The sequence below is a fragment of the Salvelinus namaycush genome, chromosome 19, assembly GCF_016432855.1.
Source record: "Salvelinus namaycush isolate Seneca chromosome 19, SaNama_1.0, whole genome shotgun sequence".
NCBI classification, from domain to species: domain Eukaryota; kingdom Metazoa; phylum Chordata; class Actinopteri; order Salmoniformes; family Salmonidae; genus Salvelinus; species Salvelinus namaycush.
The window spans coordinates 16,139,250-16,155,237 of record NC_052325.1 but is presented as its reverse complement, the minus strand read 5'-3'; the positions used below and the strand labels follow the sequence as shown (position 1 = coordinate 16,155,237).

At 44.0% G+C, this 15,988-nt stretch overlaps 1 protein-coding gene across 1 annotated transcript in view; it reads right to left on the bottom strand.

The window, feature by feature from the left end:
* Nucleotides 1-15,470, bottom strand: part of LOC120063910 (target of Nesh-SH3-like) — a 41,532-nt gene extending 26,062 nt beyond the window's left edge. The window contains exons 1-6 of the mRNA XM_039014223.1: nucleotides 15,377-15,470; nucleotides 6,967-7,146; nucleotides 6,243-6,311; nucleotides 5,978-6,110; nucleotides 5,010-5,191; nucleotides 4,753-4,802 (exon numbers count right to left, since the gene is read on the bottom strand). Coding sequence (XP_038870151.1) covers nucleotides 4,753-4,802; nucleotides 5,010-5,191; nucleotides 5,978-6,110; nucleotides 6,243-6,311; nucleotides 6,967-7,146; nucleotides 15,377-15,470 — 708 coding nt within the window. The remainder of the gene's footprint in view (nucleotides 1-4,752; nucleotides 4,803-5,009; nucleotides 5,192-5,977; nucleotides 6,111-6,242; nucleotides 6,312-6,966; nucleotides 7,147-15,376) is intronic.
* Between the last annotated feature and the right edge of the window lie 518 nt (nucleotides 15,471-15,988).

Sequence of the window (15,988 nt, the reverse complement as noted above, 5' to 3'; positions counted from 1 at the left end):
TAGAGCACACTACAAACTAGGGCTCACTACACACTAGAGCACACTACATAACAGAGCACACTACATACTAGAGCACACTACAGTACATACTAGCGCACACTAGATCACACTACATACTGGAGCACCCTACATACTAGCACACCCTACATACTAGAGCACACTACATATTAGTGCACACTGCATACTAGGGCACACTACATAATCACTAGAACACAACACAAACTAGAGCTCATTGCATACTAGAGCTCATTGCATACTAGAGCACATTACACACTAGAGCAGATTACATACTAGAGCACGCTACACACTAGAGCACATTACACACTAGAGCACATTACACACTAGAGCACATTACATACTAGGGCACACTACACACTAGAGCACATTACAAACTAGAGCACATTACATGCTAGAGCACAGTACATACTAAAACACTACACACTAGAGCACATTACACACTAGAGCACATTACATACTAGAGCACACTACATATTAGGGCACACTGCATACTATAGCTCATTACACACTAGAGCACATTACACACTAGAGCATACTACACACTATAGCACACTACACACTAGAGCACATTACACACTAGAGCACATTACAGACTAGAGCACACTACATACTAGAGCACATTGCATACTAGGGCACACTACACACTAGAGCACATTACATACTAGGGCACACTACATACTAGAGCACATTACATACTAGGGCACACTACACACTAGAGAACATTACATACTAGGGCACACTACATACTAGAGCACATTACATACTAGGGCACACTACATACTAGAGCACATTACATACTAGGGCACACTACACACTAGAGCACATTACACACTGGAGCATACTACACACTAGAGCACACTACACACTACAGCACATTACACACTAGAGCACACTACACACTAGAGCACACTACATACTAAAACACTACACACCAGAGCACATTACACACTAGAGCACATTACACACTAGAGCACACTACATACTAAAACACTACACACCAGAGCACATTACACACTAGAGCACATTACACACTAGAGCACATTACATACTAGAACACTACACACCAGAGCACATTACACACTAGAGCTCATTCCACACTAGAACACATTACATACTAGAGCACAGTGCATACTAAAACACTACACATTAGAGCACATTACACACTAGAGCACATTGCATACTAGAGCACAGTACACACTAGAGCACATTACATACTAGAGTACATTGCATACTAGAGCACAGTACACACTAGAGCACATTACATACTAGAGCACACTACATACTAAAACACTACACACTAGAGCACATTACATATTTGAGCACACTACACAAATTACATACTAGAGCACACTACACACTAGAGCACACTACACACTAGAGCACACTACATACTAAAACACTACACACTAGAGCACACTACATACTAAAACACTACACACTAGAGCACATTACATACTAGAGCACACTACACACTAGAGCACATTACATACTAGAGCACACTACACACTAGAGCACACTACATACTAGAGCACACTACACACTAGAGCACACTACATACTAAAACACTGCATACTAGAGCACACTACATAATCACTAGAGCACAGTACATAATCACTAGAGCACACTACACACTAGAGCACATTACATACTAGAGCACACTACATACTAGAGCACACTACACATTAGAGCACACTACATACTAGAGCACACTACACACTAGAGCACATTACACACTAGAGCACATTACACACTAGAGCACATTACATACTAGGGCACACTACACACTAGAGCACATTACATACTAGAGCACATTACATGCTAGAGCACAGTACATACTAAAACACTACACACTAGAGCACATTACACACTAGAGCACATTACACACTAGAGCATACTACACACTATAGTACACCACACACTAGAGCACATTACACACTAGAGCACACTACATACTAGAGCACCCTACACATTAGAGCACATTACACACTAGAGCACACTACACACTATAGCACACTACACACGAGAGCACATTACACACTGGAGCATACTACACACTAGAGCACACTACACACTACAGCTCATTACACACTAGAGCACATTACACACTAGAGCATACTACTAACTATTGCACACTACACACTAGAGCACATTACACACTAGAGCACATTACACACTAGAGCACACTACATACTAGAGCACACTACACACCAGAGCACATTACATACTAGAGCACACTACACAGTAGAGCACACTACATACTAAAACACTACACACTAGAGCACATTACATACTAGGGCACACTACACACTAGAGCACATTACACACTGGAGCATACTACACACTAGAGCACACTACACACTACAGCACATTACATACTAGGGCACACTACACACTAGAGCACATTACACACTGGAGCATACTACACACCAGAGCACATTACACACTAGAGCACATTACACACTAGAGCACACTACATATTAGGGCACACTGCATACTATAGCTCATTACACACTAGAGCACATTACACACTAGAGCACACTACACACTATAGCACACTACACACTAGAGCACAATACACATTAGAGCACACTACATACTGGAGCACCCTACATACTAGGGCACACTACATACTAGCGCACACTACATAATCACTAGAGAACACCACATACTAGAGCACCCTACATACTAGGGCACACTGCATACTAGGGCACAATACATAATCACTAGAGCACACCACATACTAGAGCTCCCTACATACTAGAGCACACTACACACTAGAGCACACTACACACTAGAGCACACTACACACCAGAGCACACTACACACTAGAGCACATTACACACTAGAGCACACTACACACCAGAGCACACTACATAACAGAGTACACTACAGTACATACTAGCGCACACTAGATCACATTACATACTAGAGCACACTACAAACTAGGGCTCACTACACACTAGAGCATACTACATAACAGAGCACACTACATACTAGAGCACACTACAGTACATACTAGCGCACACTAGATCACACTACATACTGGAGCACCCTACATACTAGCACACCCTACATACTAGAGCACACTACATATTAGTGCACACTGCATACTAGGGCACACTACATAATCACTAGAACACAACACAAACTAGAGCTCATTGCATACTAGAGCTCATTGCATACTAGAGCACATTACACACTAGAGCAGATTACATACTAGAGCACACTACACACTAGAGCACATTACACACTAGAGCACATTACACACTAGAGCACATTACATACTAGGGCACACTACACACTAGAGCACATTACAAACTAGAGCACATTACATGCTAGAGCACAGTACATACTAAAACACTACACACTAGAGCACATTACACACTAGAGCACATTACATATTAGGGCACACTGCATACTATAGCTCATTACACACTAGAGCACATTACACACTAGAGCATACTACACACTATAGCACACTACACACTAGAGCACATTACACACTAGAGCACATTACACACTAGAGCACACTACATACTAGAGCACATTGCATACTAGGGCACACTACACACTAGAGCACATTACATACTAGGGCACACTACATACTAGAGCACATTACATACTAGGGCACACTACACACTAGAGAACATTACATACTAGGGCACACTACATACTAGAGCACATTACATACTAGGGCACACTACATACTAGAGCACATTACATACTAGGGCACACTACACACTAGAGCACATTACACACTGGAGCATACTACACACTAGAGCACACTACACACTACAGCACATTACACACTAGAGCACACTACACACTAGAGCACACTACATACTAAAACACTACACACCAGAGCACATTACACACTAGAGCACATTACACACTAGAGCACACTACATACTAAAACACTACACACCAGAGCACATTACACACTAGAGCACATTACACACTAGAGCACATTACATACTAGAACACTACACACCAGAGCACATTACACACTAGAGCTCATTCCACACTAGAACACATTACATACTAGAGCACAGTGCATACTAAAACACTACACATTAGAGCACATTACACACTAGAGCACATTACATACTAGAGCACATTGCATACTAGAGCACAGTACACACTAGAGCACATTACATACTAGAGTACATTGCAAACTAGAGCACAGTACACACTAGAGCACATTACATACTAGAGCACACTACATACTAAAACACTACACACTAGAGCACATTACATATTTGAGCACACTACACAAATTACATACTAGAGCACACTACACACTAGAGCACACTACACACTAGAGCACACTACATACTAAAACACTACACACTAGAGCACACTACATACTAAAACACTACACACTAGAGCACATTACATACTAGAGCACACTACACACTAGAGCACATTACATACTAGAGCACACTACACACTAGAGCACACTACATACTAGAGCACACTACACACTAGAGCACACTACATACTAAAACACTGCATACTAGAGCACACTACATAATCACTAGAGCACAGTACATAATCACTAGAGCACACTACACACTAGAGCACATTACATACTAGAGCACACTACACACTAGAGCACACTACACACTAGAGCACATTACATACTAGAGCACACTACATACTAAAACACTGCATACTAGAGCACACTACATAATCACTAGAGCACAGTAAAAGAGCAATGAGTGCAGTACTTACTACAGGCTTCAGAGGGGTCCTTTGTTTGTAGGGTTTCTGCACGGCCTTCCCTGGAAAACACAACACAATACTAATGAATAACTGGAACTAATAGAATATATGTTACTAGCATTGGACCATAAGGAATATACAGTAAATATAAAACATGTGATCTGTGTGAGATGCTGACAGAGTCAATGCTGCACCAAATTTGGGCATTTAAAGGGGGAATGATTTGAACTATGGAAGGAAAGAGGGGAAGGGTTTAGGAGACGTACCACTCATGTTGGTGTTGTGGATGACTGGCTTGCTCCACACTCCGCTGCGTTCCTTGTTGTTGGGTCGGACACCAAACTCATAGGCCGTGTTGGACTTAAGGCTGTCAATGACCGTGTCGCTTGCGGGGCATGTCTGGTAGGTCCACTTCCGGTTCCTCTCACGGTAGCGCACCGTGTAATTCCTGGGTCAACCCAGATAGAACACAACATTGTTCATTATCACACATTTTCATCAGTAGTATTAGAACATTGTGTATGCTGCAGTGACAAGTGTCAACAAACATAGAATTGAATAGAAATGTCAGAAATTGTGTGGTAACATGGATATTAAAGCATTATGATGGCACAGTTTCCTAGGATTGATTTGTAAGTTAAAACAATGGCTTGTTATGAAACTGTGAGAGTCTGTCCACCATTTTGTGTCAGTGACTGCCATGAAAGCAAAGCTGTAAGTTCTGGTATCCTGGTTGAGAAGTGTTGTGCAGGCCAGGGGCACAGGGCAGTGACAGCCATAACTGACATTAGAGAGTTTAAAAAGCCAGCAGGGACTGGGAGCAGAGTAGGGTGAGGTCAAGCTTTCCAATGTCTTTTCCAGGGGAAGTTTAGAGAAGTAGAGAAGAATGTGTCAATGAGTTGATGTGTAGGATGAGGATCACTCCAACCACTACTAAACACCTGTGCCCTCGCCCACTGCTTTCCACCTCCACTCAGTAACCAGAAAGACTGGCAGACGATGTGTTGGAGTTCGACCACATGTTTAAAGCTGTCTGTTGTATATAATATGAGGGTGAGTTTGAGTGAAATCAACTTTGTTTTTCTCAAGCTGTGAAAATAATCTTCTTACTGTGGTGTGACTCAGAGCATGACGAACCAGCACCGGAACCTCTGTAGGTAGGTTGGGATGTGGGCTGTGTACCTGTACTGGCTCACTCTGCTGAGCGTGCATGTGTGTGCATGCGCTAACTCACCCGTCCTCCAGGCAGTCGTTCATGATGTTCCCCTCGTAAGGCGTCTTGAGGAAGGTTCCCCAGGACAGCAGCACGGAGGTGGGGGTCACGGACCCAATCACCAGGTGGAGGGGCTTCTCCAGGTTCACGTTGCCTGTGGAGTCACAGGGGTCAGTTCAAAGGTAAACCTCGTCAGATTGAAAGGAATGGGCATAAATTAGAAAAGAGTCAATGTAATTTATCATATTATTACTGGTAACACTTGAAGTTGGTGCATGTGCGGTACCTGTGCACTGTTTCTTCACATCATTGACTGGGATGGGCTGGACAGCGATCAGGTACTTGGGCTCGGCATCTGGAATAGAGTCAGGGAATAGCCTTGATCACAGAAGATTGTTAATTATTGTCTCTGAATTTGATCGTGTTTCAGGAGGCCCTCAATGGGGTTGAGTTATGACATTCTCAAATGTGACCTGACCGAACATTCCAGAAATGAATAGGGCAGGCTGTCTTTGACATCACACTGAGAGTGAGGTGTGTGTGTGTGTGCATCTACACGTGTGTAACACAGGAGGTTGCTGGCACCTTCATTTGAGAGGACGGGCTCGTGGTAATGGCTGGAGTGGAATAGGTGGAATGGTATCAAATACATCAAACACATGGCATTCCATTTGCTCTGTTCCAGCCATTATTCCGAGCCGTCCTCCCCACAGCAGCCTCCACTGGTGTGTAGGTGTGTGTGTTTTGGAGGGGTGTTGGAGTCTGCACAGATGTGTTCTCTGTCGGTGATGACATTAATCAAACCATGACTAAAACGTCAACATAACACACATGTGTGCGAGATGTGTGCGAGACCACTCTATAGTTTCTGGTCTGTAAGCCTCAAAGGCTCAAATCTTTGTATTCCTTTGGAAAACCTACATGGCATCATTCACATTTTGATTATGGTGTCAATGCCATGGGGAATGATCATGCAGTCATACATAACACACAAAACACACACGCCTCACCGATCTCTGTCTCGTAGGGCAGTCCGTTCTCTGGGAGTTGGATGAACTGTTTAGAGAACATGCTGCTGCCGTAGCCCAGGATGTAGCCCTCCAGCTTGGTGTCAGCGTTCGGACGTACAAACTTCATCACGATGGTGTCGCCTGTAGCATTGATCCTCACCTTCATGTTCTGACGTCTCACTGTGGGAGAGGAGAGTGTTCAGTAAGGTCGGAATGGAGGGCACACACACACACATTGGGCACAATGAATGCCTTTCCTCTTACTCTACACACACAGACAGAGGCTGCTTTGAATTGGACCAATAATAGTCATAAGACTGGTTTTGATTACATAGACAATGGAAACAAATCAAATTGTATTAGTCACATGCACCGAAAACAACAGACCTTACAGTAGACCTTACAGTGAAATGCTTACTTACGAGCCCCTAAGCAACAATGCAGTTAAAAAATATGAATAAGAATAAGAAATAAAAGGAACAAGTAATTTAAGAGCAGCAGTAAAATAACAATAGTGAGACTATATACTGTACATGGGGATGACCGGTACAGAGTCAATGTGCGAGGGCACCAGTTAGTCGAGGTAATTGAGGTAATATGTACATTTAGGTAGAGTTATTAAAGTGACTATGCTTAGACAATAACAGAGAGTAGCAGCGGAATGAAATAGGGTGTGGGGGGAGGGCAATGCAAATAGTCTGGGTAGCCATTTGATTAGATGTTCAGGAGGCTCATGGCTTGGGGGTAGAAGCTGTTTAGAAGCCTCTTGGACCTAGACTTGGTGCTCCGGTACCGCTTGCCGTGTGGTAGCAGAGAGAACAGTCTATGACTAGGGTGGGTGAAGTCTTTGACAATTTTTAGGGCCTTCCTCTGACACAGCCTGGTATAGAGGTCCTGGATAGTAGGAAGCTTGGCCCCAGTGATGTACTGGGCCGTACGCACTACCCTCTGTAGTACCTTGCGGTCGGAGGCTGAGCAGTTGCCATACCAGGCAGTGACACAACCAGTCAGGATGCTTTCGATGGTGCAGCTGTAGAACCTTTTGAGGATCTGAGGACCACTGTCTTGGTGTGCTTGGACCATGTTAGTTTGTTGGTGATGTGGACAACAAGGAGCTTGAAGCTCTCAACCTGCTCCCCTACAGCCCCGTTATTGGGGGCGTGCTCGGTCCTCCTTTTCCTGTAGTCCACGATCATCACCTTTGTCTTGATCACGTTGAGGGAGAGGTTGTTGTCCTGGCACCAGATGGGCAGGTCTCTGACCTCCTCCCTATAGGCTGTCTCGTCATTGTCGGTGATCAAGCCTACCACTGTTGTGTCATCGGCAAACTTAATGATGGTGTTGGAGTCGTGCCTGGCTGTGCAGTCATGAGTGAACAGGGAGTACAGGAGGGGACTGAGCATGCACTCCTGAGGGGCCACTTTGTTGAGGATCAGCATGGCGGATGTGTTGTTACCTACCCTTACCACCTGAGGCGGCCCGTCAGGAAGTCCAGAATCCAGTTGCAGAGGGAGGTGTTTAGTCCCACGGTCTTTAGCTTAGTGATGAGCTTTGAGGGCACTATGGTGTTGAACGCTGAGCTGTAGTAAATTAATTGCATTCTCACATAGGTGTTCCTTTTGTCCAGGTGAGAAAGGGCAGTGTGGAGAGCAATAGAGATTGCATCATCTGTGGATCTGTTAGGGCTGTATGCAAATTGGAGTGGGGGTCTAGGGCTTCAGGGATAACGGTGTTGATGTGAGCCATGACCAGCCTTTCAAAGCACTTCATGGCTACAGACTTGAGTACTACGGGTCAGTAGTCATTTAGGCAGGTTACCTTAGTGTTCTTGGGCACAGGGACTATGGTGGTCTGCTTAAAACAAGTTGGTATTACAGACTCGGACAGGGAGAGGTTGAAAATGTCAGTGAAGACACTTGCCAGTTGGTCAGCGCATCCTTGCAGTACATGTCCTGGTAATGTTGAAATGTTGACCTGTTTAAAGGTCTTACTCATATCGGCTGCGGAGAGCATGATCACACAGTTGCCCGGAACAGCTGGTGCTCTCATGCATGTTTCAGTGTTATTTGCCTCGAAGCGAGCATAGAAGTAGTTTAGCTCAAAGCTAATTAAGCTAATTAACAAACCGAGGGATTGTGTTTATAATACCGCCCTAATGTGTTCAACGATACATCTCAGTAATCGATTGCGCGCACACACACACACACACACACAGACACAGACACAGACACACACACAGACACAGACACAGACACACAGACACACACACAGACACACAGACACACACACAGACACAGACACAGACACAGACACAGACACACAGACACAGACACACAGACACAGACACAGAGACACAGACACAGACACAGACACAGACACACAGACACACACACACACACACACACACACACACACACACACACACACACACACACACACACACACACACACACACACACACACACACACACACACACACACACACACACAGTCTGCTGCCAAATATGTTGACATATCCTGCCAAAATCAACAGAGTTTGAACCCCCAAGACCACATGCCCTACACAAGGAGCTCAGAGAAAGAGGTTACACAGGGACAGAAACCATAGAGAGACAAAGACCTAAGCTGGACTACAGAGAAAACGCAGTGCAGGGGCAGAAGACTGGTTTCATTGGTGTTTACTGGTAGTGTAAACAGCAGTGCTAACTGGGTGAGAGACCTTTGGCCAGGACTGTGTTTGGTATGAGAGTTTAGGGAAGGATTTAAAGTGTCTGCCTCATTAGCACGTGAAGATAAACACAAAAACAGAGAGAAGTAAAGCAAAGGTGAGAGTGGCAAATATACAGTAAGTGGTCTGAGAGCAGAATTCTCAGACATTTTACTTCACTGTACAGCATGTGCATTCAGCGAACTGCAGCGAGATATCGAAGGGCAAACTAAAGAGTAAAATGCAAATTGTGGAACGTGCTTTTGAAAAAAAAATTGCACATACTGCCAGCAGACGCCAGAGACAAAGAGGTTGGGGAGAAATGAGGGGAAACCATGCTTTGATGACTAGACTCAGCCTTTGCCAACTGTGTGTTTCCTATCAAGACTGCATTTGTTTTGTTTCTCCCTCTACATTTCTGATGAAACAATGGGGGATTGGCTCTAGGTCTGGCTCCAATGAGAGGGGTTTCCAGTGTATGAAACATTAGGAAACGTCTGGCTGCATTTCTCCAACTCCAAAACAAGCAAACATTGGCTCAGTCCCCTAACAACCTGGTCCAAATCCCAACAGTTTGGCCGTTCTACAACAGGGACTTATCTGCATTTCCAGTCTAACATGACTGGAAGTTTATAAATAGACAGTATCATAATCCCAATCATCAATCTACATCAAAGGGAAACTGTTCACAACCAAGCCACCAGAATAGATAACAAGAAATTGGAATATTAGCCAACCATAACACAGATAGCTAAGGGAAGAAGAGGATTTTGGTATCGTCTTGGATTTGAGGCAGAGAGGATTAGGAATGACAGATGAAATCTCCAACGACACAGAATGTTCAAACTGACCAAAGCTTTGTCACGGTTACATCTGACCTAGAGCTTGATGACCAAATTAATATCCAGAACCACAGTGGGGGTAAAATGTCAACTGGCAAGAGGAACCAGGAACTCAGAAAGCTTTGTGAACATCACCTCCGGCATTGCACACGCACGCACGCACGCACACCTAGGGCTGTACTGAGGGCAGAGGCCAGCACACCTCTAGTTAGCCTGTTATTTGTAAAGAATAAATACTTCAGCTAAATGACATGTACCAACTGACTCTATGACCTTGCACTGATGAACCACAAAGACAACCAAACAACTCAAAACAATTGAGGTACAGTATGTGTAGTATATCTATCTGATGCTGTCTGGTCAAAAAGTGTCGCCCGTAGCGTTGAGCTAAGCTGTAAATGAAGATGTTGTGCATATGTTGTGATAAGGACACAGTGTGTGCAGTGTACTTCATGTTGTCTAGGACACACTATGTTCCAGATCTCAGCAGCATTGCTGATTGTTTTATTATGTCATGGATAAATAAATCATAAGGCCTTTCATAAATGTCAACTGAATGTTATTAGAAGGTGATAACCAACGCACATTTCCCAAATAGCTGCAGGGTTTGTCTGAGTGGTTGCTAAGAGGGAGGATCAGTGAGATATTTTGTTTTTATGGAGGAGCTATGGATGCAAGGACTGACCATCCCTTAATATCAAATGTTTGTTTGCATTTATTTTGTATACAAACATTGGAATGAAACAAGTTTACATTTTTGGTTCTGATGGGGTGCGACAGTTGAACTAAGCTCATGAAGCATTTATAAGTTAGATTCTAAAAGAATCAATGGGTATTTATCATTAATTTAAGCACGAACATGGATGTAGCAACTGCAGATTGACCCTTTAAACTTAAACAATCCTAAACTGAAATCCTGCCTTGCTCAAGAGATGCAAGCTCAAACTCATACATGTGAATCACCACAAAAAGTGGACCAAAGGATCAGCCAAACTATGAAAACACAGCCAACACACTTAAAAGATACAATAAACACTTCCGAAATACTTCCACTCTGATCCCACTATTCCTCTTGGGCTGGGTTGCAGAACCTCCCTTGGACAGGAGACACTGAGCGGAAACATTGACTGGAGGCGATTGGATGTCACGACGGCCATCTTGGCTCATCCCTGGTGATGGATGGTCCTCTTGGAGAGGGAGGAGGTCATTAGGCCTGTCAGAGGGTGAGCTCAGTGCTCTCGCTGCTATGAAAACTCACTCACTCACTCCGCGGGTGTTTGTGTGTGTGTGTGTGTGTGTGTGTGTGTAGTTTTGGAATCAGCATTGTCACATTGTTGATTTAAATCTTGCTCTTTTGCACACCCAAACTAGGTCCTCTTGGCAGCTTGTTTTCTGCCCTCCGTCTTTCAATTTCTCTCCTCTCGTGTCCTATCATTCCTCTACTCCTTCCTCTCTTTGAAAGGCCATTGATTAATATTATCCCGCTGTGTGCACATACAGTACATAAAACACACATTCACACACTGCTAGGTAGGTTTTGTGTGCGTGGGGCTTTGTGGCTCTAGTTGATTTTATGCAGCTCTGCAGGTGTTTGGATCTTGCGTTTCTATCCTGGGAATGAGAAGGTGGAGAGGTGCAAGGGGACTTGGCTTCCCACGGCCAGCAAAGACAAGTTTTACGACTCTTGGTAACAGAGTCGGCTTCATTTAATTCAATGAAGTGTAAAAAATCTCTCTTGTCCATGCCAACTAGAAGAAACAGTGTTTGGAATGGTTCTGCCTCCAAACAAAAAGAGTCAACTTTGAGAAAAACAGAAACAGCTTGGTGGTAAGAAATGACAAGCATACCTCACCTGTCACAAAATTCCAATGCGGGATGGGGGAGAGGGGATTTGATACGCTATAGTGGGCTCCACACCACTACACCACACCCTCGGTCATGGGCCAGCTCAGCCATGCTCCGGGTTCTCAGGGGGAGCTTTACCTCACAGCCCAGCTGGAGCAAGCCGTGCCTGGGCTAAGGCTCCCACGCTATCCCCTGCACTGGTCCCCCTGATCTCATACTATATCTCCCACATATGGCTGTTTTCTTTTCTCTGGTAGCAAAACTCAATTTCTCCCTTTCACTAACTCTCCCTCCCTTCATCTCTCCGGCACTCCATTGTTCTCTAATCATCCCTCCATCTTTCTAAACCTCTCTCATCCATCCCTCCATCTCTCAGGCTGTTAGAGCACATACACCTAACATGCACAAAGAAGTATAAAGCACATCAACAAATTGATCCGGAGTCTGTATTTGAGGTCACTTCAGCCAGAGATAACTTGACGTAACATATTCCAACTAAGGACAGGGAACACATGCCAAAATGAAGAGCCACACCCACCTCTGGCAGACTTCCAAAGCAAACTCACGTTACACTCGTTCATCCAATCTCAATGTTATTGTCTGTAAGCCAACTTCAGCTAACAACACACTGTGGAACTGTCTGTAAGCCAATGTCACAGTTTTTCCACAGTGCTTGCCCTTCTAACCGACTCCCCTCTGTAGTCTCACTCACTTAAAATCAGCTTTATTAGCATCAAAGTTTTCAAAGTGCCCAACTTTAATTCACAGAAAACAGTGTGGCGGCACTGTGGAGACATGGGAAACGGGAGCCAGAATTAAACTAAAACACACTGCGTGTATATATATATAGTGTGTGTGTGTGTGTGTGCACGTGTGTGTGTGACCCTTGTGTATGCGGCAGAGCGGGTGTGGGTTAATGGGACAGCATGGCAGAGTTTCCCGTGACTGTTGTGAAAATCCTAATCAGAGTGATCCCTCAAAACAGGGCTGATTCCCATATTAAACAGATTCCATTTTATGGCCCCATTTAAAACATGTTTAAAAATAACTAACTGCTGAGACAGACAGACAGACAGACAGACAGACAGACAGACAGACAGACAGACAGACAGACAGACAGACAGACAGACAGACAGACAGACAGACAGACAGACAGACAGACAGACAGACAGACAGACAGACAGACAGACAGACAGACAGACAGACAGACAGACAGACAGACAGACAGACAGACAGACAGACAGACAGATAAAAGTGAGAGGAGGGAGAGACAGATATAGAAAGAGACCCACAAATAACTTGAAAACAAATCAAATGTAGATAAACTCACATATCTATTGGGTGAAATACCATAGTGTGCCATCACAGCAGCAAGATTTGCCACAAGAAAAGGGCAACCAGTGAAGAAACAACCCCATTGGAAATACAACCCATATTTATGTTTATTTATTTTCCCTTTTGTACTTTAACTATTTGCACATCATTACAACACTGTACAGCCATAATATGACATTTTAAATGCCTCTATTTCTTTGTAATGTCTACTGTTCTATCTATTTCACTTGAATTTCAAATAATTAAACTGCAATAAAAACACATGTTCTGTCTCAAAGGTGAGACAAGCACCTGGCACACTTCTGGACAAGCTCATGGCACATTCTAACAAGGGCCAAACTACCAACAACCCTGACCTGTAACCTGGAAACACTTTCATTAGTGCAGACTGAACACTATTAGCAGCAGCAGAGAGGAAGAGGCAAAGCGAGACGTTTCACTAATGCCAAAATCTGTCCAAAATAAGCCCAATGTATTTCTATGGGCTTAATATGCAGACCTAAGCTTGTCGGCTGCCTTTCTGCCTTTAGGACAACGACTGCCATTGTTAGGACGGAGACATGAGCATCTCGTCATTATATACAGATCTCTGGCAGCAGTTAACCTCTCTCATCCTCGCCTGCCCACCTTGTTTCATAGAAATGGGACAAACTCACGTGGCTCATAAAAACAGCACAAGCACAATTTTGGACATGGCCTGTTGTGAATTGGAACACCTTGCTCCAGGTCAACTAAAGACAGTCCATCCATTTTCAGCATGATGTACAGTAGACCTACAGTAGTGTAGTGTATTTGACATTGTAGCACAATAGGGCAAACTTTATGAGGAACCGGGGTGCATGCTTCTAGGCACACATCAGATTCACTGGCCTTCCTGGCAATGTGTGACAAGGCAACGGCCACCTGTGGTTGTCACGGCAACACCTGCAGGACATACCATCCAACATATAATAACAATTGCGTACCATTCATCATGCTGCATAGTATGCAGAGTCCTATACCACAACCACATAGCATGAAAATGAAATCGTCACCTTGGTTTGGACCATGTAATGGAGCAAAAGTTTCATAACATTGGGCATAGTTTCAGCGGAAGGATTTTAATATCAGCCACTTGGCAGTTTCAGATTCAACACAGCAATAATGTCTAGCAATATTATCTGAACCCATAATCACTACAGGATTCATCTAAACTGTCTACTACGAATTAACTGTGTCTGATCGTGATAAGATACCAGTCACCAATACTGTACAGTTTGGTGCAACAATTCTTCATGAACCTGAGCAGTCAGCATCATCAAATGCATTGCAATCATATAATGTGCATGGGTGTCCACATTTCATTCAACTGCATGTCCACATGCATTTCATTCACATTTTATTTATATAATCTGAGGCTAACTTTCTTTGCAAAACTCAATAGTCTATAATTTGCATGACATAATTCCCATAACAACATATATTCATGCTATGTGATGTAAAGTGGACTCCTGATAAGTGCATATTGTATAACTGCAAGCTCTGCATTGGCGTTCTTCAGTTCTAATTCAAGTCTTTTTCATTTTGTTGTATCTGCATGCTTCAGTTTGTACAAGCAAAGCAATTCCATTAACATTGCATTTCTTAGGAGTTGACTGTAAAGGTTTTAGACGGCAATGATGGTGATACAGATGTCACCTACCTCTGCTTCTCCGAGCCGTGGACGAGCCGGCCAGTGCAATCCCGACGATGAAAAGGAGGAAGAGGAAGATGAGGAAGGTGTGTGAGAGCTGCATGGTGGTAGGTGATCTGCAGCGGTCTCAGGTACAAAGGACTGGCTGGTGGCTCTCACTAGATGCAGTTGACTGAAGACTTAATAATCTCAGTTCAGAACTAAGAGGAGGACTAAGGTGAGCTACTGGACTACAGTATTGGAGAACTTTCACAGAGTAAATATCAACCAGCCCTGGACTAGTTCACAGACTGAGCCTTGTACATGACTAGAACAGTAGAACTAGAACAGTAGAACTAGGATAGTAGAACTAGGATAGTAAAGTAATTATCCTAGTTCTCTGTGAGTTATGCTGACTCTGGTGTCTGGACTACTTCTCTGAGCTGGTGGGTCTCAGGACTAGTGCAGCACACTGGACAGGCTCTGGCTGAGGCTGTGTCTGAGGCAGAAAGGCTTGATGCTCTGGGGCTCTGTGCTGTGCTCCGAGATGCAGGGAGACCAGCCTGCAGCATCTATACCTACAGAGGGAGGGGACAGACGGAGGCGGACACACCCCCTTTCTGTTTTTCTCGCTCCCTCTCT